Source organism: Lithobates pipiens, unplaced genomic scaffold, assembly GCF_037356315.1.
Source record: "Lithobates pipiens isolate NorthernLeopardFrog02 unplaced genomic scaffold, aLitPip1_a1.2 Scaffold_22, whole genome shotgun sequence".
Classification (NCBI taxonomy): domain Eukaryota; kingdom Metazoa; phylum Chordata; class Amphibia; order Anura; family Ranidae; genus Lithobates; species Lithobates pipiens.
Window position 1 is genome coordinate 307,922,603 of NW_027507784.1, and position 27,215 is coordinate 307,949,817.

The 27,215-nt window shown below is 41.7% G+C and overlaps 1 protein-coding gene across 1 annotated transcript; it reads right to left on the reverse strand.

Moving 5' to 3' along the window:
* Window positions 1–2,735: 2,735 nt before the first annotated feature.
* MLST8 (MTOR associated protein MLST8) lies at window positions 2,736–27,034 on the reverse strand. The gene is made up of 9 exons (XM_077449351.1): window positions 26,907–27,034; window positions 25,178–25,314; window positions 21,536–21,587; window positions 18,534–18,696; window positions 16,392–16,467; window positions 9,092–9,244; window positions 7,222–7,346; window positions 6,253–6,416; window positions 2,736–4,295 (listed from the first exon to the last, which is right to left on the reverse strand). The coding sequence occupies exons 1-9, from the start codon at window positions 27,022–27,024 to the stop codon at window positions 4,177–4,179; spliced, it is 1,107 nt and encodes a 368-aa protein (XP_077305477.1). The 5' UTR covers window positions 27,025–27,034; the 3' UTR covers window positions 2,736–4,176.
* Between the last annotated feature and the right edge of the window lie 181 nt (window positions 27,035–27,215).

Here is a 27,215-nt window from a genome sequence, read left to right on the forward strand (position 1 = left end):
TTTGTGCAGCACTTGGTAAAGTGATCAGTATCATGAAAGCGGAACTTCACTGCATCTGAGCACCACAATCCAAAAACACTTTCATTCATTTTTAATATTCAAAGCAAACTCCCCCCATCCCTCCATGCTTTAGTTTGGTGAGAAATCACTTTGAAAAACACCCCCCTAGCATTTCTGGCCATGGCCATCTTGAGTAAGGGCAGAGGATCCATGTAGCAATTACTTCCATGAATCCATCTACCATTAGCTCAAGCATGCATGCAGAGGAGTGTGCTTAGCTGAGAAAACCCCTCCTCTTCTCCTCCCCTCCTAAAGACTCCTGGGACATATGACATCATGGGCCTAGGCAAGAAACCAGGAAGTAACAAAGTGGTTGTAAACTCTCCCCCACAACTTTGTCCCATGTAAATCAGCATAAAAAAACCCTAATGAACACTGCTTGTAGATATTTCCTTACTTTTATAGTATTGTTGTAATACTAATTTTTGGGACACTCTGTTATCAGAACTTCCTACGGCACACCAATGATACCCCAGGAGGCTGTATAATCATTCAGAGATTCCTCCTACACACCATGTGACATCACATGCAGTGTAAACCTGGCCATTACTGCAGTCTTATCAGCTGAGGCTGATAAGACTAACACAGGCAAACATTAGACAATCGGCACAAGTAAACACTATGAAATAAAACAAGTCATCTATGAACAGGGAAGCCATAGAAAGGTTGGATTGAGAAGGAGGCTTGGCTAACAGTACAGGAAGTGCTCAATGTAAGGGCAGAAATACACTCCACTGTGGACTCAGAAAACAGTACTTAAGATGGTGCTGACTAACCCCTGGAAACAAGTTTTTTTTTAAAGTTTCTTTAAACAGTAAGTAATATGCGATTTGGGCTGGATTACAGTGGCTATAGTCTGATAATTATTTATTATAATGGACTAAATGAAAAGCAGCATCAGAGTGGGAGCGTTTACTTCCTCTATATGAAAAAAAAAATAAAAAAATAAACCCACAGACACCAAATATAGAAAAATGTCCTATCTATTTACTGATGCTAGCAGCATGAGGATAAAAAATAATCAACTTTGACTGGGAGAGTGAAGTTCCAGTTTAAGTATTTACAGATGTTGGACATCTTACAGACCCAATGCAATTTCAGAAAAACTAACAACCTTTCTATGAAAAGCACATTTTAATATCAATTTACAAAAACGTATGTAGAATTTTTTTTTCATTAAGTTTTTTTTAATTCACTTCCAGATGCTATTTGCCAATTCATCAGCCAAAATGTTTTATTTTTTCAGTTCACTAAGCACCAATTCACACCTTTGCAGTGCAATACCACACACCCAATACTGTGTGGTTTAACAAGGCAGCCCAGCTTTTCTAAAAGCAGTGCACTATAGTCCATAGATAATAAACATCTCTGCCCTCTGGTGCAATGAAACACGTTTTTAGTAAGTTGAGGTGCCATAAGCAGTGGTCTCTCTTCAGAGGTCCAAAACGCTCCCTGCTGCGTCAGAGCTAGAGCTCTCCAATAAAGGATGTACAGTGGGGAAAATTATTATTTGATCCCCTGCAGACTTTGTACGTTTGCCCACTTACAAAGAAATTAAGGGTCTATCATAGGTGTATTTTAAATGATAGAGACAGAATATCAACCAGAAAAAACAAAACAAACATACATAATACTATAAATTGAGTTGCAGTTCAGTGAGTAAAATAAGTATTTGATCACCAAGCAAAACATGACTTGGTACTTGATGGAGAAACCCTTCTTGGCAAGCACAGAGGTAAGAGGTTTCTTGTAGTTGGTGACCAGGTTTGCACACATCTCTGGGGGGGATTTTGGTCCACTCTTCTTTACAGATCTTCTCTAAATCCTTAAAGTTTCTTGGCAAATTCAAAGTTTCAGCTTTCTCCATACATTTTCTATTGGATTAAGGTCTGGAGACTGGCTAGGACACTCCATGACCTTAACGTGCTTCTTCTTGAACCATTTCTTTGTCATGCTGAAAGACCCATCCATGACCCATCTTCAGTGTTCTGGCTAAGGGAAGAAGGTTCTCATCCAAGATTTTACAATACATGGCCCAGTCCAATGGCCCCCTCAATGCAGCAAAGTCGGTCTGTACCTTTAGCAGAGAAACAACCCCAAAGCATAATGTTTCTATCGCTGTGCTTAACTGTATGGATGGTGTTCTTAGGGTCATAATCAGCACCTTTCTTCCTCCAAAAAACATGGAGAGCCTCCCTCCTTAGGAAGGCACATGCACAGTCAATGCCAGTAAACATCTAAATGATTCAGAGAAGGACTAGGAGAAAGTGCTGTGGTCAGATGAGACCAAAATTTTGCTCTTTGGCATTAACTCGACTCACCATGTTTGGAGAAAGAAAAATGCCGACTATGAACCTAAGAACACCATCCCTACAGTCAAGCATGGAGCAAGCGGCGGCATTCTGTATACATTCTGTGTACAGAACACCTCCAGGAAGCCATATTAAATTTTACAGAAAAAAATTAAAAAAAAATAAAAAAAACCCATAGCTGCAGATATAAAAAAAAAAAAAAAAAAAGACATTTTCCTTTTCTAACAATATAACTTGCGTAGCAATTGTATACGCTATATAATTTTCTTCTTTATTTGCTATTGTTCCCACGAAAGTGGAGTTACCCTTCAACATAAGAAAAGTATACTGCATTCTCCAGTAGATATAACAAACTGACAAAAATCACAATATTAAATACTGCTTTAGTTGAATAGGCGTTTCACAATTTATAAAGGTTCAACAGAAAATGTGTCGCTAAAGATATTATGCCAACTTATTTTACATATGGCATGGTTTTACTAAGAATGTAAAGAGAACCAGTCAGCAATCGGCATCTGTAACAATCTGAATCTCCACTCCTAAATCGTTATAATAATAGCAGAGCCTTTCCACTCTAGAGACTGGTTTTGATTATCTTATTTTCTCCCTGTCAGTGTCGGGCTGTAAAAGGTCCTCCTTTTTCACTCCTTCCTGCGGTCAGCGCTGAAACTGGGCACTATTATGTAATAAAACAGCAACTCGTGGACAATCCCTGGGTACACACAAGCGGATTTTCCATCGGAAAAAACTTGGATGGTTTTTCCGATGGAATTCCGCTCAAGCTTGGCTTGGCTTGCATACACACAGAAGTTCACTGAACTTTTCGACCGCCAAGAACTCATTGACATACACTACGACGAGCCGAGAAAATTAGGTTCAATGCTTCGAAGCATGTGTAGGAATTTTGCGCGTCAGAATTTACAGGCGATGAGAACTTTTTCCAACCGAAAAAATTGAGAACCTGCTCTCAATCTTTTGCTGGCTGGAACACCAATGGAGCATACACACGGTCACATTTTCCAACCAAAAGCTCTGCAGGGTCTCTTGCTGGCCGAATTTCCATTTGTGTGTACAGGGCATAACAGTTTTTTCTTGTGTAACCCAGCAGGTTTTTCCGGTCGGAAAAAAAAAAAATTAAATAAAAAAAGTGTACTAATCATGCAAGGTCAGTCCAGCGACCTCCCCAGCTGAGCTGTTGTGTTCTGTCTGATAAGGGGTCAGGCCCTCCCACCAGAACACCCTGGTCAGCGCTCTCTGCCATTGGCTAAGAGTATTGCTCGGGAGTCGTTATACTGGTTTTCCAGCATGCACATCTGACATACGCACTGTCTGAAACAATCTGGGCTGTTTCTTTTTTGGAACCGGCAAATGTCTCCCAACATTCCAATATTCTGCCGTTTGTACAGCAGGGCTTAAGTGTCAACAGCCACGATCTCAGGTGGGAGACAAGTCAGCCCCCAAGGGGGCTTTAAGCCAGACATTCTTGCTCTGACAGGGTGGAAATTCAGAAAAAGCACACACTGATCCCTGGGAGATAAGACTGCATTATTAAAACTACTTTAGAGTAACAATCTAGATTATACCAAATGCCTCTCCTGACTGGCACTCTATAACTCAATCAGGTTGCCATGTAATCATTTCAAAGATCCAACTGTTCATCTGGGGCCATCTTCCAACTGGAGTTCTGACATTTTTCTCCACTTCAGAATAAAAAAAGTCTCTGTCTTTGGCTGACTGTTTGTAACCCAGCAGGGTGGATTGAAAGCCAAACCTTGTGCCGAGGGGCTCATGTAATCAGTTTGTGTCAGCCCAACACACTGTCATTAAATGCTAGACAGACCACAGCTTTCTGGTGCCCGCTGTATTCTCTCTTGATCTCGCCGGTCTCTACACACCATAGCCGAGCCAGATTATCCGATGATGCTGCAGGAGGAAACAGAAAATTTTATATTAAAAACAAAATTTGCAATTACTAGAAAATCTGAAAAAAAAAAAAGCTATAGAGATTTATTAAAAAAGGTTGTAACCTTAAATTAAAAAAAATAAAGAGAAGGAAGGAGAGCCGGTTTATTTAAAAGCAGGTAAAAAGCATAGTGCTTGTGCTGTGTAATCTGTCCCCTTCTATGCTGTAAAAACTTGGTTGATCCTGCTCCTGTGTCCCCCTATGTAAAAAGTGGCCATGGTAATCATGGCTGCTGATCCACAATACCGTTATCAGGTTACATGCCGCTGTCATCCCACTGCTCTCCTCTCTCCCCCTGCCTGCCTGTCAGCTCCTGTGTGTGAGCCATTTCCTCCCAACCCCTCTGCTCCTGCTGCTATTAGTAACTGGCAATAAAGTCAAAGTAGGCCTACTGCTTGCTCCTCTGTTATACCAAGGTATACTACACTGTGTAAAGGTTTGATGTAGCTAAATACCTTCTTTCAGATTGCCTCTATGCGGTCACATGACGTCCTGCCGCTTTCCTACACTGATCTAAAGGCAGAGACCCCCCGCTGACATCAGCCGGGAGGTCACGTGACCTCTGTACTGTCTGCCAAGTCCCTCCCGCTGTAGCCTTTAGATCGGGGAGGAGAGTGGCGGAAGGTCACATGACTGCATAGAGGTGATCTGAAACAAGGTATTTAGCAGCATCCTTTTTATTTTTGGAAAATTCTTCAGGAGTTTCCATAACAATACAAAGAAATGTAATGAAAAATACCAAGTTTGAGGTCAGCCCGATTTCAGGCAACACAACATACAACACATTCAGCACTAGGCCAGGAGTATACCTACAAAGCTACTATACATCTATAATAACAGTACTTCTATAGCTGCATCATTTTAATCAAACATTTACACTGTGTAGTATACCATGGTATAACAGAAGGGCTGGCAGTAATTCTTCTCCGACTTTACAACTCCTTTAACCAGTATATATTAGTAGGATGGCACGAAGAAAGGTGAAAGATTATGCAATAGCCACACTTACAAGGATAAGTTCACCTTTGGAACATGTTATAAGTTCCACCCAAATTTAGGGTGGAAAATACAAGAAAAAAAATTCCAGCATCTGCAACCTCTTGCCCCTCTGCGTGACAGCAGGCAAGAGATCTTCTCCCCACGCCCACTGTTACAATTTGAAAACACAGCTGTGTGGGGCTCTGCCCATACAGTCGCATCATTCATTCACAGTTTCCTGTGATTGAATGCCTGCCCTACACGTACCAACAGCCATTGCGGCTGACAGCTTGTAGTTTTCAAAGAGCTGCGAGAGGGCTGGTGAGCACTCTTGTAGTCCATTGAGCTTCCTGCTCCCAGATAAGAAGAAAAAGTGCATTATTTTTCTATCTAAGAAATGTGCATTAAAAAAAAAAAAAAAAAAATTGATTTTATTAAAAAAGTGGTGAGCTTAGCCTTAAAGGGTTTGTAAACGTTTTTCTCTTCTTCAAATAAACATGTTATACTTGCCTGCTCTGTGCAAGGGTTCTGCATAGAGCAGCTGGCCTGATCCTCTTCTGGGGTGCCCCGCCACTTTCATTGTTTTATGACGGCAAGGGGTTTCCCTGCCATCAGACTGCAAAGATTACTGCTGCTGTGTATAGCCAAATCGCACAAAAAAAACCCAGACAGGCTGGTTGTACTAAAGTCAATCGATCAACTTCAAAAAACAACCAGCCTGCCCATAGATGTATCAAAATTCAGCCAGCTGCTGAACCAGCCAAGATTTGCACTGTATATGGCTGACTTAAAGCTAGGTTTCAGGGGCTCAGAAAAAAAACAAAAAACAAAAACAAAAAAAAAAAACAAACACACTTCTACGGTATTGCTTGCAATAGGCCTCATATGTATTTTTTTATTATTGTCAACAGTTCCACTTTAAGCAGATTATATCGGTACCTGTAACAATGTACTGGGAGTCCCCAGAAAAGGCACAGTCCCACATCCAGCCTCTTGAAGTCTCTCCAGGGTTATTACTCTTTATACTCAGCTCTGTCATCAGAGAGAAGTTGGAGGTCCTCCAGATTTTGCAGGTCTGATCGGCTGAGCATGTGGCCAGGAGACTGCAAAAAAAAAAAAAAAAAAAAAAAAAAGACAGACAATGAACTCTACAACACACTACAATGGGCAGAAGTGATGCCCATCTTCCCCCCCCCGTGCTCTGCTGGTAACAACTGCAGAAACCAGCTCATTCTCCATACGATAGTGTCTAGCATCCTTGTTAAACACAAAATGCCAGAAAGACAGACAAGTAATTTTTTTTTTTTTTTTTTTTTTAATAGGAAGGCGACATGCTCTCAAGTTAGTAATGGGGTAGCTTAGCTGCAGAGACCCTAATAGCAATACTGGTGATTAAGCTGGCCATGCATGGATCGAAATTCAGACAGTTTAGCAGGGAACAGCCAAGATTAAATCCATGTATGGGCAGGCTGATTGTACCCAAGTCAGTCTAGCGATCATCAACTTGGGTAGAGCTGGCCTGTCGGATTTTTTTACATTCAACTACTCCCAAAAGGCTAAAGCCGCTACCAGTAATCATTGTGTTCTACCAGCCATGAAGGCTCTCTGTGCCTCTCTGCCGGCAGAACATAATAGCACTTCGGGAGGGATGCCCTTAAACACAAACTGTTTTGATGGGGGAAGCGAGCGATTTTTTTCCTTTCACCTGTGGTGGAAGGAAAGAAATTTGAATCATCTACCAGTTGCTTTAGTCCTTTGCTCTGTCATGGATTTTTTTTTGCCACAGCTCCTTAAGCATAAAAGGATGAGTTGTCCTGTACAGAAAGGTCTGGTATTGACATACAGTTACCATACTACAGTGATAGGCTCAGGCTGGCTTTTCTCTACATCAGCTGACTATACACTTACGTGGAGTCGGGGCTGAATTTACATCGCAGTGCACATCGCTTGTGAGCCGGGATTTTGGTTTTGGGGATAAGTTGTGTGAGGTCTTCTCCGAGGCCTCCTGTCAAGTTCCAAACAAAGCAGTTTCCCTGTAGGCAAGAGAAAGTTTATCAGCATGCCTATATAAACTTATAAGAGACAAAGGGTCACATGTGTCAAAGTGCTTGAATGCCCAACTCCAGAAAACCTAAAAGTCAGCACTGCAAGAGTTAACTGCTCGTTTATATCTAAACTTAAAAGAAGTTTGACTTACCGGATCCTCTGCTCCCCCATGTTCCTGCGGTGAACTGTTCCTCAACTGCCTCACATTCAATGCAGGCATATGGTCCTGCATCAGTCTTGCTGGCATCAGACTACTAGACTGCTGAGCACAGATAAGAGGATGCAGAAACCTGTCTAGCAGTGCAGAAGAGGCCATACAACCTATGGAATCCCTCCTGCAGCACCATTGTGTTTGGTTTCTGCATCATGCTCAACTGAACAATTCTATACACTACAATGATTTCAGGAGATGTGTGTAGTCCTACCTGCTGCTGTCGGGGGGGGGGGGGACACACCACACTTACACATGGACAGCACTCATCCTGAAGAGTGCCAAGCGAAAAGGTCTTCCTGCTAAAATCACATTAGTCCCAGTGTTGTAATAAAAGAAAAACCTGCACAGAGTAGCAGTCAGCCAATCACAAGAAGAAGACATGACAGTTCAGGGACAGCTCTGTACATCCAGTCTACAAAATGCCTTCATAAAAAGGAAGCTGATTTTTTTTGCCAGCTTTACAAAACAATTTGCGGCAGCCGACTGAATCAGAAATGTCCCTCCCCTCTTTAACCGCATGCCGACCAGCCGCCGCAGTTGTACTGCAGCAGCATGGTTCGGCTGCGCAAATCGCCGTTATGTTACGTCAGTAACAAAGGGCCACAAGGGGGCAGACTCGCCCACACAAGCTCCCGGAGCTGATGCGAGTGCCCGGCGGTCTCGGTTGCCGCCGGGCTCCCGCGATTGCTTGGGGCACACAGAGATCCAGCAGCTGTGTGCGTGCTGATCGCCGCCATTACTAGTAAAAATGCCATAAACCTATCCCCTATTTTGTAGGTGCTATAACTTTTGCCCAAACCAATCAATCAATGCTTATTGCGATTTTTTTTATTTTTTTATTTTTTTTTTTTTATCAACAATATGTAGGAGAAGAGTATGTATCGGCCTAAAAAAAAAAAAAAAAAAAAAAAACCCCACACACCTGAGAATTTTTTTTATATATATATATTTATTTATATTTTGGGGGGATATTTATTATAGCAAAAAAGTTAAAATAATGCGTTTTTTCCCAAAATTGTCGCTCTTTTGTTTATAGCGCAAACAAAGACCACAGAGGTGATCAAATACCACCAAAAGAAAGCTCTATTTGGGGGGGGGGGGGGGTCAATTTTGTTTGGGAGCCATGTCGTACTACTGCGCAATTGTCAGTTAAAGCAATGCAGTGCCGAATTGCAAAAAAAGTGGTCTGGGGCTTAAGTGGTTAACTCCAGGGAACTTCCAAAACTACCCTTGTATTTACTCTATACTGGTGACCATTGTCATGGGATTCAGAGTAATAGGACCTGTTCTAGTGACAACTGTGTAAGAGCAGTTCTCACTTTGTTGTGTCTACACAACAGGAAGTAAAAGATAATCTCCCCAAAGGGACACATAGGGCAAAGAAAAAAAAAAATAAATAAGAAGGGGGAAGAAGGTTTTAAGATTATTACCTTCTCTATATGAAATGCAAACAGCTTAGTCTTTAAATATACTTTAAAAATGATAGTTTGTGTTAAACATGTCCCAACAGATACTCACTGAGCCGTTGACGGCAGCCATGTAACTGGCATCGGGGTCAATATGGACGGCGTTCACAGCCGCATCGGCCTCAGGAATAAGCTGCTCATTCTGGTCAGTTTTCAAGTCCCATATGTGGATGGCACCGCTCTGATCTCCAACAATGAGCTCGGCCTGAAGAGAGACAAGAGAAGAGAGAGCAAATATTACAGTATATAACAACTGAATAAAATAGTGGGAGCTGAAAGACCCAATAATTATAAAACATGTACAAAAGATATGGAGAATACAGTTGTGCTCCTAAGTTTACATACCCTGGCACAATTTATGATTTCTTGGCCATTTTTCTGAGAATATGACTGATGACAGAAACTTTTCACTCATGGTTAGCATTTGGCTGAAGCCATTTATCATCAACTGTGTTTACTCTTTTTAAAATCATAATCACAAGGTAGTTGAACTGTATAAAAACAGGAAAGGGATATTGGATAGATATATATCCATATCCAAGGAATTGAGAATGCCAATCAGCAGCGTTCAAACTCTAATCAAGAAGTGGAAAATGAGGGGGGTTCTGTTGAAACCAAACCACGGTCAAGTAGACCAACTAAAATTTCAGCCACAACTGCCAGGAAAATTGTTCAGCATGTAAAGAAAAACCCACAAATAACTTCAGGTGAAATACAGAACTCTCTGAAAACGTGGTGTGGCTGTTTCATGATGCATAATAAGGAGGCACTTGAAGAAAGATGGGCTGCTTGGTCAAGTCGCCAGAAGAAAGCCATTACTACGCAAATGCCACAAAGTATCCCGCTTACAATACGCCAAACAGCACAGAGACAAGCCTCAAAAGCCTTCTGGCACAAAGTGATGAGACCAAAATTGAGCTTTTTGGCCACAACCATAAACACTACATTTGGACAGGAGTCAACAAGGCCTATAACGAAAAGTACGGAGGTGGATCGTTGATGTTTTGGGGATGTGTGAGCTACAAAAGGCACAAGAAATTTGGCCAAAATTGTTGGCAACATGATTGCAGAATGTTGTCAAAAAATACTGGAGGAACATTTGCATTCATCAGCCAGGAAGCTGCACATGGGACGTACTTGGACATTCCAACATGACAATGATCCAAAACACAAGGCCAAGGCGACCTGTCATTGGCTACAGCAGAATAAAGTGAAGGTTCTGGAGTGACCATCTCAGTCTCCTGACCTCAATATCATTGAGCCACTCTGGGGAGATCTCAAACGTTCCGTTCATACAAGACAGTCCAAGAATTTACAGGAACTGGAGGCTTTTTGCCAAGAGGAATGGGCAGCTTTACCATCTGAGAAGATAAAGAGCCTCATCCACAAATACCACAAAAGACTTCAAGCGGTCATTGATGTTAAAGGGGGCAATACACGGTACCAAGAACTGGGGTATGTAAACTTTGGATCAGGGGCATTTGGGTAGTTTCTGTTGTGATTATGATTTAACAATAGTAAACACAGTCGATTGATAAATGGATTCATGTGTGAAAGAAAAGTTTGTGTTATTCATCCAGGGTATGTAAACTTATGAGCACAACTGTAACATTTTGACAAAGTGTGACTATAAATCATGCAAACCTATCAGTTTTTTTTTTTTAAACCCCAACCAAGAGCATACCTTTGTTGGACAGAAAATATTTCCATAGGATCCTGGTTTCATTTTGCCATTAATTATGAGGTTACCCCATTTCATATTTCTGATACGTGTCTGTTGTACCTTCCAATTGTGTTAAAAAGTATCCCGTTATTTTTGTATTTCTTCTATTGTGTGAAATACCTGGTGATGCTGCCAGCCCCCCCCCCGCATTCCTATTTCAAACTGACCACACCAGGCATGAGAACCTATTCCTCCCATCATAGTCAGTTTTCTGGCTGTGCCAAGAGAACAGCCTGCTTGCCCTCCAATGGTCAAGACAGGCGCCCCTACACCCCCCCCCCCCAGCAATTTATTGGGTAGATCAGTGTCCTGCTGTTTCTCCACCCCTACCTCTCTAAGTCCTTGTGCAGCTGACAACAGAATGTATTATCCACTATAGAAGGAGGGAGAGAGAGATATATCTATACATCTCCCTGCTGTCTGTCTCGCCTCGCTCCCTCCTACCCCCTCCCTCCATGCACATTGTTTGACCACACAGAAGGAGCACAGCTGCTTGGCAGGCCAACTGTCAGCCCGACTAAGTGCAAGACAAAAAATAAAAATCTGAACCCCAGCGAGTGGTTGGGGTTTCCGATTTTTCACCCCCATTCCTGGCGCTCTATGGCAGCTGCCCATAGCGGACTCTTATCTCCAGCACTGCCCTCTTGTATTTGGAAGCTGGATCTGACTTCCTGGTGAATCACAGCTAGTTCCTAACTGCACATGCCAGATTGCATGGGACAGGAAGACTGGTCCTGCAGCCTCCTGCCTTGTGTGATGCATCCCAGGAGGCTGTAGGTGGGAATATGTTATCGCCAAGGTGAGGATTGAGTGGCTATCAAAGCTCCAGGGGTATTAGCACAGCTGTCTAGAGGTATGTGCAGACAGCATTGGGTATCTGCAGCAAAAAATAAATAAAATTTCCTTTAGTCACACATACACACACACACACACCTTTAAAACATTGCGAGAATTCTACTGCTGCGTTGGGTTCCATTTGAGAGATTTCCCTCACTTCCTGATCACTTTAACAATGAGCAAAAATCTCCACTAGCACAGATGAAAATTTTAAAAATATTTTTTAGTAGAGCAGGGAAAGGCTAGAACCATCAACTACTTATTGTTGTTTCTGCATTGGAGATTTTTCATCGTACTTCCTGTTTTGGTGACAATCAATCCCTGCTCTATTAAAAAATAGCTGGAGTTCCCATGATCATGTTCTTAGTGGTCACTTTTATTTTATTTATTTATTTATTTTTAATGGAAAGTTAAAATAAACCTACACTGAATATACCCTTTAGCATTTTATATGAGACTTTAATAAGCCATCACATTGTTTTAATGTAAGTTATATGTATGGCCTTGATAGTATTTCTATATTAAAGTTAATGATGTAAATGGGTTCCTCCCCTTTCTGGGCTTCAATAAACTTATGTGGATAATGACAGAACTCTGGACGGCCGCACTCCAAAGCTAAAACTATGCTTTATTCAAATATTTATGACACAGTAAATTACATCACAGCAAAAGATGCTAACAGCTGACGCGTTTCGCACTAAGGCTAGCGCTTACTAGTAGCTGGTTAACATGGTGGCAGACAACAAATATATAGTGTTGCAATATGACAGTGGGCAGGGCCAGGCAATTAATCAAACAAAACACATAACCTCATACACCTAAGAGGTTAAAAAAAGAAGTCTAAAAGCAGCGAAGAGTGCTGATTAGATGAGCATCTGGCGCAGGGACAAAATAAGTCAGTCTCAGAAAATCTCTGACTTTTACCCTCTTAGGTGTATGCAGGGAGATTGCTACGTGTATGGTCTTCACCAGACCTTAATTGTATGCCCCTCTTTCTTGATTAGTTTGTGTGGGATCCCAGCATTGTAATTTTTTTAGAAGTCTGTTATGGGGTTATATAAAGCCACATTACAACGCACAGATCGCCGGTCCACATACCGCACATCACTATATATGTACATGGGCTGCGGCGGGCATTCAGATGCGCCTAGATACTTATATATTTTCACATGCGCCGCGACGGGCGTTCTGATGCTTTTGCATGTGCCACTGTGTGCATATTAATGCTTTTGATTCTTTCAATTGTACACCTGTTTATGTACTTCATGTTCACACCTTTCAATCATTCTTGTTTTATCTTTTTAATCACTTTTTCACAGTATATACTTGCATGGTTATTTAACCATGCTTATACTTTACAATCTCATAATTTTAATAATGTTTTTATAATTCAGCATTTATTTTGACCACATACACATTTTTTTTTTTACATACATTTATATTGAGGCATATGTATTCACATCCAATGATTTGGGTTTTGCACACTACTTATCACTTCATATAAATACATTTTTGTAATTTTTTTTTATTAATTAATTTTTTACACTGCTATTATACAGGTGTCCTCCTTGTTCCATCCCTGCTGGGATGTGGCCGGAGGTTTTGCTTTTGTGTTCGCAATGCACTGTAGTTCACATTGGACTTACACTGAGAGCTTTCATCGTCTTGTATTAGGATCAAGAGGTTCAGATGGACAGGCACCAGGTGATGTCTCTTGTTTGACTGATTCATCGCCTGGCCCTGCCCACTGTCATATTGCAACACTCTATATATATTTGTTGTCTGCCACCATGTTAACCAGCTATGAGTAAGCACTAGCCTTAGTGCGAAACGCTTCAGCTGTTTGCATCTTTTGTTGTGATGTAATTTGCTGTGTCCTAAATATTATTATATTATTTATCGTTTTAGCTTTGGAGTGCAGCCATCCAGAGTTCTGTCATTATCCACATGTTGTTGCTCAAACCCGGATCCCTTATCTCTGAGTTCCCAAGACCCGCCTTTAAGCGGTGGTGTATATCTCTCTTGTGATTCAGTAAAACTTATATGTGAAATAAAAATAAATAGATATGGATAGCTGGAGTTGCTCTTTAAAAAAAGCACCAATATACATATAAAAACAAGCAGGTGTAGTGGCTTGCACAATTTGTGCAATACAACATACACGCCTATCCTCTTCTGAAAACAAGATATATACACACACACAGAGCATGATACATAACAACGATGGTATTAATTCTCTATGAGGCTTCAGCACAAAAAGCACAAGGAAGTTGGCTTTCCTGGAAGCTGCCCGAAGGTAATACACTTCTCTTTTGTTCATATACAAAGAGGCATTGTACACCATAAAATCTCTCACATAACAAGGTATCATTGTGTCTGCAGGCTTATCTGGTGTGTAGCTCCCAGCCGCAGGCAGCTGACCGATCTGCATCTAAAGAACACTTTTATCCAGACTCCAAAAAGCATCATGTGCATAGAATGTCTACCTTCGGCATACTGGGCCATAAAAAAATAAAAAATAAATAAAAAAATTTATATATATATATAATAATAATACATAAAAATAAAAATTAATGCAGAAATAAAAGCGATTAACCTTTTGCTGCCAACATATCACATGTGTGGTGTCAAAGAGGGTGGACGTTAACGCATGCATGGGCGGCCGAGATATTTGTGTTGAGGGCGTGCTCACTTCAAGCACTCAGCACAGTGACCGAGTTGTTATAGACAGCTCTTGCTTTCTAGTAATGATTGGGCGCCTGTGAGACCGGTACCCCCTCATGTGACCACCGTGACAGACAATCACATGATCAGACAGCCCTTCCCACCCCCTGGCATAAAGCAGTGGTTTAAAACATTAAACCTGAATGTTAAAACTAATCACATAAATAACACCTACTTATAGCTTGTCTGATAATGCAAGCTGGTTTTAGTGCCTTCAATTCAGCTCAAAATTGTTTATATTTTTGCAAGAACAGCACTTCTTTTTTGTAGTGACTCCTACTACTATCTCAATGGAGCCCCAGCCGTACGTCTTCTCCCCCAGGGTTTACATTGCTATGACTGACAGCCCTGCATTGTGCATGTGTGAGGGTGCTGATGGGAGGTGAAGTCCTTTGGGTAGAAATGGAGGAGATAAGAGGGTGTGCAGTCTGAGGTGTATTACTACAAGAGCAATTCAAACTTTTAGCTATGGAGTACACGAAAAACATTAAAGTTGTTAAGTGAAAATAAATAGAGAAATTGGCTTGGAGAACAAGAGTTTAACCCCTTCACACCGACAGTACACATATATGCAGCCCCACTAGACTGGTCTTTTATCCGTGGGGCCACATATGCGCATCTGTCTTTGTGCTGGGGGAGCGCTGCACAATGGAATCCCAGCACAGAGACCGGTGTCTCAGCAAGAGCCAGGGTCCCATACTAACGATCAGTAACAGGAACTTCTGGTTCACCTAATCATTGTGATAGCCTCTGATTGGCTATGACAGTGATCAGTCACTGAAGCCCGCCCATGTTTCTCTCTCTGAACGGAGGGGAGAGATACAGTGCATCTTTAGATCGCCTTGCAGAGAGGAAAAAAAAAAAAAATAGGAAAAAAAATAAATAAAATAGCTAGATGAAGGTTTGATCCAAGTCGGTGCCAGGGTTAGGCCATTTTTTGGCAAAGCAAAAATGTGCACCACTAGTTTTGGGTTGTACTACGGGTACATACAACAACTAACATACAGATTTCTGGTATTGCTGTGATCACCAGAAGCAGAAGAATTTTGGGTTGGTCTTTGGCGATAGGTTTTAGAAGTAACAAGATATATACAGCTACATTTTAAATTCCCACCCATCTCCACATTGAGAGTTACTTTTGCTTTGATGATAAAAATAATTAAATAAAATAAAATCACACGCAATCAGAAGGTATCCATTACCATTTACTACCGTGTTTCCCCGAAAATAAGCCCTAGTTTAAAGTGGTTGTTAAATCCCAAAATGTACTGTATTATAGTATATAGTGTAAATTGTACGTTTCTATAATCTATATGTGACAAATACCTTTGTTACAGCGCTAAATGGCACTCAGCCGATCCCCTGCTGTTCTCCTCCCAGCAGGGGATCTTGCCCCCCACTGCAGTGAGCGGAGAAGAGAACTCAAGCAGGCCATGGAAAGCTCCAATCAGCTGATTCCCCCCCCCCCGCCAGCTGTCAGCGGAGGATCGCAGGCCCCCCCTCCCTCTGCAGTGCTCGGAGTGGGGGGGGGGGGCGACCGATCAGGCGGCGCTATAAAAAGGAGGCCTTTATCACAAATAAACTACAGAAACATGCAGCGTTTACATGATATAATACAGTGGATTTTACACCCACTTTTACTCAGTTACACTGGGTATTCCAGACAGGCAGGCAGGGAGGGAGATGGGGAGAGAAGACAGCACATGACAAGCCCTACCGGGTCTTTTGTTGTCAAAATACAAGATCCGGGCTTATTTTCGGGGAAACACGGTACCAAATGACTGCCCAATTTGTCCTTAAAAAAAAAAAAAACAAAAAAAAAACACACAAGCTATAATCCACCTGGACGCAAAGTAGTTGTAATATGTACATATTACCATTTGTTCTACCCTTAGGCATGAAGGGGATTAAATAATAAAATAGTGGTAGTTCCATATTTGCTGTGCCTGATGAATGGATACCCAATATGTAAAACTAAACACAGGTGAAATATGTACATATATGAGATATGATTTACCTGACAAAGTGCTGATGTATGATAATCATAGTATGATAATGATACAAGTACCTGATTGGGATGGAGGAAAACGCAGTTGATTGGAGCGTTCACCTGGAAAATTCGCTGGCACTGAAGGCTGCGGGACCTGCACAATACAATGACAGCACATGTAAGTGGGGATTGGTGGAGCTCTTTGGGTAATACACAGAACAAAGTCAGATCATTCAGAATCTGAGAAGAGACTGTACAGCCCAATGAGATGTTCACGCAAAGCAGAAAGCAAAAAGAAAACAGAAAATGTGACCTGGCACACAGCTGCCACACTGCAGCAGTAACACTGCTATGGGGTGGATGGTAAACAGTTAAAAAACACAAAAGTCCTTCCTAATGGTGAACAAAAGATACATACTAGATCCTTTGCTTGCTACAGGAGTCTCTTCTCCATGCCCTTCTGCCAGAAAGTGAACCTTTTACCCATTTTCAACTACTAAAAAAATCCTCGCAAAGAGCAGAAACCACTAGATTCCTACTAGGAAGCAGAAAACCCCCAATCCTTTGACACCTCCGATTCGGTTTATTTCTTGTTAACAAAGGGTCTGACAATCCCAATTTCAGGATTGCTTCTGGCGCCAACCCCCATCCATCTGCAGTTCCCTATCCCACCCTTGCTGACTGCCAAGATACTCTCATCACACAAAGACATGGTGAATGAGTGAACTTTAGAAGGCAAAGAGGTTGAAAATGTTAAGCCCTTAAAAAGGAGTTGTATAGGTTTGGGAGAGATAGAGATAGATATACATCTATCTATCTATATCTATAAAAAAGTCATACTTACCTCCACTGTGCAGTTCGTTTTGCACAGAGCGTCCCCGATACTCATCTTCTGGGGTCCCTCGGCAGATCTCTCCGCTCTCCCAAGGGGGTCATCTTGCGGGCACGCTCCCGTGTGATAAAGTTGGCAGCCATAGCCACCGACTGTATCACTCGGCCCCGCCCCTGGCACATCATTGATTTGCTTGGCAGCAGCGGGAGCCAATGCCTGCGCTGCTATCAATCATCCAATGAAAAGCCCACAGGTGCTGGGGGAAAGCAACAAGAGATTGTGCCCACAGAGATTCAGGGGCTCAGATAAGTAAAACCAAACCGAACCGTGGGTGCAATTCACACCTGAGCGTTTCAAAGCTTTTTTGCCGCAATTTTGTTCAGGTCACCAATGTAAATGGCAGAGAGAGAAAAAAAAGGGGGGGGGGGGGCTAGAAGAAGAAGAGGTTTTGCCTAAAGTTCTACTTGAATTACTGCAGTATTTGTGTTAAATATAGCTCATGCAGTATTTAACTCAGGAATGTGCAATTTACAAAAATAAATAAAATTCATGTTACATACGTCATAAGTCAGTCATTCTTTTATTTTGTGTTATTTAATGTGTTTTTGCATTTTTTTATTTTATTTCATTTTTTTTTTTTTTTTTAACTGCAGACCTGCTAGACAAGTGATATTGGAATTGAATGTAAAGAAAAAACTACTGCTTTTCAATTTGCAGCACTGTAATTTTCTGTAGAATACAATACAATATAGCAACCTGGAAACATTCTGCACACTGTTGGTGTACGGAAAGCCCCCAGATATGTCATTTCCTGCTTGTGTGATTGGCTCACTGATTTCCTCAGAATGACATCAGATTTTACGAATCCTTTGCAACAAAACTTAGATTTTTGGTGAAATACTAAAGGTTAGTTACTTCTAAAGGAATGCAGACCCTGCAACTTTCCACATTAGGACACTGCAAGCGCATCAGTTGATTAATAATGGGAAAAAAAAAAAGTCACTTCCATTCAGATTCACTCTGCACACTGACATAAAATGTTTTTCTTCAGCAGAAATGGGAAGGAATCTGTAACAAAGTTTTTTCTAAATCATTTCCATGTGCACAAAAAATAAAACACCCACAACCCCCACACGGGAGAGGACTGTCCTCTTCTGTTTGGAGGTAACTGGGTGTAAATGGACAGCGGGGTCTCATTACTCCTGGCCATCTATAGAGCAGAGCAGGGTCTGTCCCTATCCGGTCTGCAGATACTTAGCGGGCACACGGAGGCATCATCCCTCTGCTCTGCTCTGCTTTGATTAGCAGGGGATCAGATCACAGGTCCCCTCCTAATAAGGATAGGATCCACCCCGTGTAAAAGGGGCCTTACTCTTCAAGTCTAGTACCTCAGGTCCCAGATCCGGGCCATGCAGTCCTCTCCTCCTGTGTACATCCAGCGTCCGTCCTCATGGAAACCCACCGATGTGATGTTCTTGCTGACGCCGTCATAGTTGATAACAGGATTCGGGTTGTTGGAGTTGAGGTCATACATGCGAATATGCTGATAACCTAACAGAGGGCATACAAGTCAATGATCTATTCTACAAACAAAAAAAAACAAAAAACAAAAAAAATTCTAACAAATTTAGGAATGGGTGTCCAATTTCAGAGCATCTGGCTTCTTTTAAAGAAACTTATTTTGGGCATGGTTAAACTTGCCCAGTTTTTCACATTTCAGCTATGAGCCTTTTTGGCAATAGAAGTGATAAATATACAGTGGGTAATATCAGTTTTGAACGCGTCACCATTTTTCTTTCTAGGTAAATATATTTCTAAAGGTGCTAGTGACATGAAATTTTCACCACATGTCTAACAATCCATACATAGAAACTAGAGCTGCGTGATTAATCGTTAAAAGCTCGCAATCTCGATTCAACTCCCCCACATGATCCTAATCCAGCATTTCTACGATTCACGTAACAAGTGCAGAGCAGTTCACTTGAGCAACCAGCAATGTTTAGCAACAACATTGTGTAGCGCTGAAAAAGACAGATACAAATATATTTTATCTGTTTATTCATTTACAGATCAAAATTAAGTCAGTTTAAAGCATGGGTGCTCAACCTGCAGCTGTTACGCAACTAAAACTCCCATCATGCCTCTGAGTCATGCTTGTAACTGTCAGCAGCTTGCAATGCCTCATGGGACTTGTAGTTTTGCAACAACTGGAGGGCCACAAGTTGAGCACCCATGGTTTAAAGCAACCGTGAAGGGGGGAAAAAAAATAAAAATAAATAAAACACCTTTTTTTATATTATTAAAAAGTGTTCCTCTGTTTACCCATTATTAACCTATAATTTACTTGAAATCGGCCTTATTAACTACTTGTTGTGCATTTAATTCTTTTGCTGCCGATTTTTTTTCCCCCCTTCTATTTATTAAGCCATTATAATTAAAACTTTTATTTTTGTTTGCTTTGTTCATTAATATTTTGACACCTTTAACATATTTACACGTATCACATTTGAAAAAATAAATTAATAAAAAAAAAAAAAAAAAAAAATCACATTTGTAAGATAAATTTCCAATGCTTTGTACCATTGCTGACATGTAAACAAAAAAGTTGCAGTAGATATCAGAAATTTATATCTGTGTACTAAACAAATAGAATGGTTCTACAATCTCACAATCTATTCAATTTACATAACCCCATACTTGGTGTCAGGAAGTCTGCATAGATGTTACTCCTTCAATTTACATCAGGGGTCTCCAAACTTTCTAAACAAAGGGCCAGTTTACTGTACTTCAGACTTTAGGAGGGCCAAAGGGAGTAGAAAATGTCCCGACAACCATTGGGAGTAAATAATGCCCCATCATTGGTATCAGTTGGAGGAATAGCGTCCCACTGTTGAAGTCATTGGAAGTAATTGTGCCCCACTGTTGGTGTCGGAGGAAGGCATTGTGCCCTTTTAATGGTAACAGTGGGAGGAACAGTACCCCATTGTTGGTGTCAGTGGATGGAATGATGCCCTATGGGCCAGAGAGAAAGATTAGCAAAGGGCTGCATCTGGCCCTAGCGCTGCAGTTTGGAGACCACTGATTTACAAAACATTCACGCTGATGACCCCGACACTCAGAACTGAGGAAGTGGCTTGAATAAGCTTTGAAAAAAATCGTAGATAGATAATACCCTCATCATCCTCCCTCCAGGAAAGCAAAATAGCCCAAATCTAGTACAGATGATGCTCCCAGCACTGTGCTTTAGGGTATCTTTATGAGATTTAGCGATCACCATTCTAACCCTCGGAGGATGAAGAGTTTACCCCCTGCACAACAGAAGCTGAAGGAAAGGTGTTTAACTTTGTACTCTGCAGAATTTTGTTAACATTTTTGTGCATCCAAGGAAGTGGGGGGGGGGGCGCATATAAAAAAAAAAGTACAAAGTTCACTTAAAGTGTGACTAAACCTACAACAGTAAAATCAGCCTATATGTGCAGTAAAGCATGCTTGTTATACTCACTGTGAAACCTAGGGGTTAAAGAGGAAGTAAACCCTGATGAGTTTACTTCCTCTTTCATTCCCTGCAAAGGCAAAGCATAATGGACTACTATGCATCGCATAGTAGTCCATTATGTGTCACTTACCTGACACAGGAGCCAGCGAAGCCACCGCTGTCCCCTGTAGTCCGGCGCATCCATCTTCTCGGTGGGGTCTCGTAGCTCCGCCGCTGTCATTCGGCGCGGCCACGATGACGTCACTCCCGCGCATGCGCACGGGAGCCGACACGCACAGCATCTTCGTCGTTGACGATGCCACGCTCAGTGCGCCTGCACGTAGACAGAGGTGCCTGTCTTCGGGCAAATATCTCCTAAACCTATCTAGGAGATATTTCTTGGACCTATAGGTAAGCCTTAATCTAGGCTTACCTGTAGGTCAAAGTGTGTTGTAAGGGTTTACAACCACTTTAAGCCTCTGCATTGTGTAAAAAGGCTGTTTGATCCAGTCTTCTCTGATCGTCCCCTATCCATCTGATAGGAGAGAGCCTTAGGGGCACTCTGCATATGCACAGTTGTGTGTGTATTGCTAGAGTGCATGTGATCAGCACTGTCCAGACATACATGCAGCCTCATAGGACAATGAAAATTCCAGCTACAAGCTTTAACCAGATACTGATAGAAGTCACAAGAATGCTATATACTGCTGATGAGAAAATGTATTTAGCAGTTTATATTTACATGCAAAATTTGCATTTCCATGTTCTGTGTACTGTGGGAGACTAGATATAGTAAATGCAGGCTCGTGGGTTTAGTAACACTAACATTTTGCATGTGTGTTTCTTTACCAGTTACGCTACAAAAAATAAAAATTCTGAAAAAGAAAAACTAGCCAGGAAGAGCAAAAAGGTTACCTGCAGCTGCTATCATGCTCCGGTCGGGGGTCACCTCCAAAGAATTCACCTGCTAAGAGTCAAAGTCAAGGAGGGCAAAAACGTGGTAACGGAGGAACAAATCCCACATGCTATGCCAGATCACTCATTACCTACATTAATGGAGGAGGAATTTGACCACTAATGTGGCCAATGATTCCTTTTATAGAGTTTCTCCAGGAAAGTCAAACTCCTTCCACATGCTCACAGAGGGGGCTGTGACTAGGAGCAGTGATGGCAAACCTTGGCACCCCAGATGTTTTGGAACTACATTTCCCACAATGCTTCTGATCTCTGCAGTGTAGTTGAGCATCATGGGAAATGTAGGTCCAAAACATCTGGGGTGCCAAGGTTCACCATCACTGGACTAGAGATTTTCACAATGTGACAAACTGCAACAAATAGATAGAACTAGACAAAATTTCTTGGCTGCAGGACATCCAGCTCCTTCCGTCTTGACTGCCCCTTACCCACTCCCTTTTATTCATTAGATTTCAATTCTATCAATCATGGAGACTCAGCATCACCCGTGGGTGTTTGCTGCATGCTAATACAGCCTGCCTACACATCTCCAGACTGACATGCACCCATCAAGACATTGATATTTGCATAACCCCTTGCAAGAGCCAGTACTGAGGCAGGGTATTGCAAGGTTTTTAGGAAGCCATGTACAGCACGCTGCCAGCGCCTCCCACCAGCCATTATCTGCCTGAATGGCATAGGGAATCACAGACACGTAGTACTGACATCACTGGATCTAAAATAAGGTATGTAATGAGAACAAAGGTCTCATTTAAAAATTTAATTAGCATGTTAATGAGGGAAAGGAGGAAAGAGTTTAAACCACTTGACCACTGGGCACTTAAACACCCTTAACCACTTGCCGACCAGCGCACGCCGATGTACGTCGGCAGAATGGCACGGGCAGGCATATGGGCGTAAATGTACGTCCCTTTAAATATGCCGCCCTGCCATCGGGAGCGCGCCGCCGGCGGCGCGCTCCCGCGCTGGTCGGGACCTCCGTGAGTCCGGTCGCGGGACCCGCGGACTCGATCGCCGCGGGCATCCCCGCGATCGTCTCACGGAGCGGCGGAATGGAAGGAATGCAAAGTAAACAGCATTCCTTCATTCTGCCTAGCAACTAGTGACGCTGATCTCTGCTCCATGTGATTGGAGCAGAGATCAGTGTTCACTAAATGAAAGCCCAACCCCCCCACAGTTAGTAACACACCCCTAGGAACACTTAACCCCTACACTGCCACCCACTGGTTAACCCCTTCACTGCCAGTGTCATTTACACAGGAATCACTGCATTTATATAGCAGTGATTACTGTATAAATGACAATGGTCCCAAAAATGTGTCAAAAATGTCCGATGGGTCCCCGACAATGTCGCAGTCACAATAAAAATCGCTGATCGCCGCCATTACTAGTAAAAAAAATAATAATAAAAAATTATTAATAAAAATGCTATAAAACTATCCCTATTTTGTAAACGCTATAACTTTTGCGCAAACCGATCAATAATCGCTTATTGCGATTTTTTTTACCAAAAATAGGTAGAAGAATACGTATCGGCCTAAACTGAGGGAAAAAAATGTTTTTTTATATACTTTTGGGGGATATTTATTATAACAAAAAGTAAAAAATAATGTGTTTTTTTCAAAATTGTCGCTCTATTTTTGTTTATAGCGCAAAAAATAAAAACCGCAGGGGTGATCAAATACCACCAAAAGAAAGCTCTATTTGTGGGAAAAAAAGGACGTCAATTTTGTTTGGGAGCCACGTCGCACGACCGCGCAATTGTCAGTTAAAGCGACGCAGTGCCGAATCGCAAAAAGTGGTCTGGTCTTTGACCAGCAAATTGGTCCGGTCTGAAAGTGGTTAATAACCAGACCAATTTTCAGCTTTCGGTGCTCTCACATTTTGAATGACAATTACTCAGACATGCAACACTGGACCTATATGAAATTTTTGTCCTTTTTTCCCCACACAAATAGAGCTTTATTTTGGTGGTATTTAATCACCGCTGGGTTTTTTATGCTATAAAAGAACAAATACTGAGAATTCTGTAAAAAAATGAATTTTTCTTCGTTTCAGTTATAAAATTTAGCAGATTAGTAATTTTTTCTTCAGAAATTTTGGCCAAAATTTATACTACTACATATCTTTGGTAAAAATAAGTACAAATTGGTGGATATTATTTGGTCTTTGTGAAAGTTATAGAGTCCACAAGCTATGGCGCCAATATCTGAAAATTGATCACACCTGAAGTACTGACGGCCTATTTCAATTCTTGAGACCCTAACATGCCAGAAAAGCGCAAATACCCCCCCCAAATGACCCCTTTTTGGAAAGAAGACATTCCAAGGTATTTAGTAAGAGGCATGATGAGTTATTTGAAGTTATAATTTTTTTCCCACAATTCTTTGCAAAAATCAAGATTTTTTTTTACTTTTTTTTCCCCCCACAAAATTGTGATATTATCAGTTTATTTCTCACACAGCATATGCATACCACAAATTACACCCCAAAACACATTCTGCTATTACTCCCGAGTACGGCGATACAACATATGTGAGACTTTTACACAGCGTGGCCACATACAGAGGCCCAACATGCAGGAAGCACCATCAGGCTTTCTGGAGCACCCAGGACAATTCTGACATTTCTCCCCTACATGTAAAAATCATCATTTATTTGCTAGAAAATTACATAGAATCCCAAAACATTATATATGTTTTTTTTAGCAAAGACCGTAGAGAATACAATGGTGGTCGGTGCAACTTTTTATCTCACACGGTATTTGCACAGCAATTTTTCGAACACGTTTTTTTTTTTGGAAAAAGAAAAAAAAACAGTTTTGTGCTAAAAAAAAAAAAAAAAAAAAAAAAACACAGTAAAGTTAGCCAAATTTTTGCATAATGTGAAAGATGAAGTTACGCTGAGTAAATAGATACCAAACATGTCACTCTTCAAAATTGCACATGCTCGTGGAATGGCACCAAACGTCGCTACTTAAAAATCCCCATAGGCAACGCTTTCAATTTTTTTTTTACTGGTTACATGTTTTGAGTTACAGAGGAGGTCTAGGGCTAGAATTATTGCTCTCATTCTAACATTCACAGAGATACCTCACATGTGTGGTTTGAACACAGTTTTCATATGTGGGCGGGACTTGCGTATGCGTTCGCTTCTGCATGCGAGCACATGGCGACAGGGGCGCTTTATTTTTATTTATTTTTTATTGTTCATTTTACTTTATTTTCGTTTGACATTTTTTTCCCCCCAAAAAATAACATTTTTTGGTCACTTTTATTTCTATTACAAGGAATGTAAACATCCCTTGTAATAGGAATATGGCATGACAGGTCCTCTTTACAGTGAGATGTGGGGTCAATAAGACCCCACATCTCACCTCTAGGCTGGGAAGCCTGAAATAAAAAAAATAAAAAAATAAAAAAAATAAAGATTCTGGCTTTGATCGTATTGGTGAGTCGGTAGAAGCACCGGAGTCTATGGCTGGGTATTGCAGGGTATCACCAAGTATGGAAATTTATGGCAGAGTATTGGCAGGGAATTGAGGCAAGTATAACAATCACTTTAATCTACTGGAAAGGATACAGAGTCTTGATGCTGCACTGTTCGGGTACAGATGCCACTGTGGGCTTGCCAAAAGCGCACAGTGTGGTCATATCCGGCTGTGGCAAGGATGACGGGGTCACTACCCACCGTGCCCTGAGAGGAGTTCATCATGGTTCCTAAATGAGGAGTAAATGGAAATAAAAAAAAAAAAAAACATACACATTACGGAAGATTGACAGAGAATGAATATTTACAATGAACACAAACCACTGTATATGAAGCTGGATTTTCCCAATCCTGGTTACTTCCCTTAGATAAGCCAGCATACAAATTCTCCCCCTTCCTATCCGATAGGTCAAACATAGTTCACACACATTGACTCCAAGCAAATCCGCAGCATAGAATAGCACGTCACAAGACTTCCAATGCTGTTCTGCAAATAGATGTAGATCCAGGTTGCCGACTCCCATGTGGTTCATCCTCCACTCCACAATCAATGTATCTATTGATGAATCTGATAGACAGAAGACCACCTGAGCTCCTCTCTGATGAGTTTACTTGCTAATGAACTTATACAGTACATAGACAAGTAAGGGAGGCGCTCAGATGGTCTGCTGTACATCAAATCCAATAAACATGTTATGGCTTCGGATCTTTTCTCCGGCAAACTGGAGAAACATGCGTGTGTGTGTGTGTGCGCGTGTGTGTGTAACCGTTCCTGTGGCTCATGGGCCACTCGGACTGGTCTCCATAGAAAGCCTTATTGTGGTCAGCAAGTGGTTAAAGGATAAGCTCATCTTTCATAACACACTCACTCATATTCAGGGTGTATCATGTAACTGGTTTCTAAATCAGCCCACATTGTGACAGCAGGTGGAGGGAAATCTACTCCCTGCACCCACTGTCACTCAGAATTTAAAAAGAACGAGGACATGCTGGGCATCGCCCCCCAGCCATGTCATTCATCACAGAGTGTTGTGAATGAGAGAATGGATCTCAATGAACTACGAGTGCACCGGCATGCAATGTGTGTCTGTGTGCCACACAGAGCGTGAAGACAAAAAGAGCAGCAAAGTAATGTCTGAGGATTTGAGAACAAATATTGTGGAAAAGCACGGACACTCTCAAGGTTACAAGTCCATCTCCAGAGATCTTAGTGTTCCTGTGTCCACTGTGCCCAACATTGTTAAGACCTTTTATTGCCCGTAAGATAAACATTGATCAAAGATTGTAAAGGATTATTCAAAAATGATGGATAAAGCAAAATCAATCAACATCCAGACAGATTCAAGCTGACCTTCAGGCACAGGGTACTGTGCAAGCCCGAGAGAGATAGATAGATAGATAGATATAGATAGAGATATATATATATATATACACACACACACACACACACACACACACACACACACACACACACACACGATAAATTTCATCCAAACAGTTTAAAAATAACAAATAACTATAGGAAACCGACCTCCACCTAGGAGCCCAGGGGCCCCTTCCTGCTGGATGCCCCCACCCAGCAGGCACATGGCACTATTCTTCCCGTACAGGATCCCCCCCAGATGTCTCTGGAATCCCACACACACACTCCTCTCACATCTACACACTGTGAAATAATAGACTTATAATAAAAACTGTAGAGGGGGTGGGGGCTAGAAACTGCACTGCATGCATTCTATGGCTATCCAGCTAATAGAGGGACCACAAGTCCCAGCGTGTCTGGAGGGATCCCTTGTAGCCTGAGGATCACCCCCAGCCTCACCTCTCGTGCAGTGCTGTCTTCCTCTCCAGCTGGCCTCACAACAACACGTCGCATCCAATGACATCATCAGAGCACCTCCATCACTAGAGCACACAGCTGACTGCATAGGGGCAGCCATTTTGTTGTAGTCCAACGCTCTACCCTCCTTAAAAATACGAGACTAGAAAGTGGGGAGGAGCCATGCTAAAATATAGTCAGGGAACACATACCTTTCAATATCTAATAAATAGTAAAAAGCTTCCCCCCACCCCCTACAGTGACAACAATCTGACATGGCTACATAATGGTGATGGTTAACCACTTGCCATC

Coding starts and splice junctions, on each gene's coding strand:
- MLST8 (XM_077449351.1), bottom strand. CDS start 27,024: ATGGCTGCCCCTATGCAGTCAGCTGTGTGCTCTAGTGATGGAGGTGCT. Junction 25,315..26,906: donor AAGACAGCACTGCACGAGAG/GTGAGGCTGGGG, acceptor CTCCTCATTTAG/GAACCATGATGAACTCCTCT. Junction 21,588..25,177: donor CAGTGCAGCATCAAGACTCT/GTATCCTTTCCA, acceptor TTTGACTCTTAG/CAGGTGAATTCTTTGGAGGT.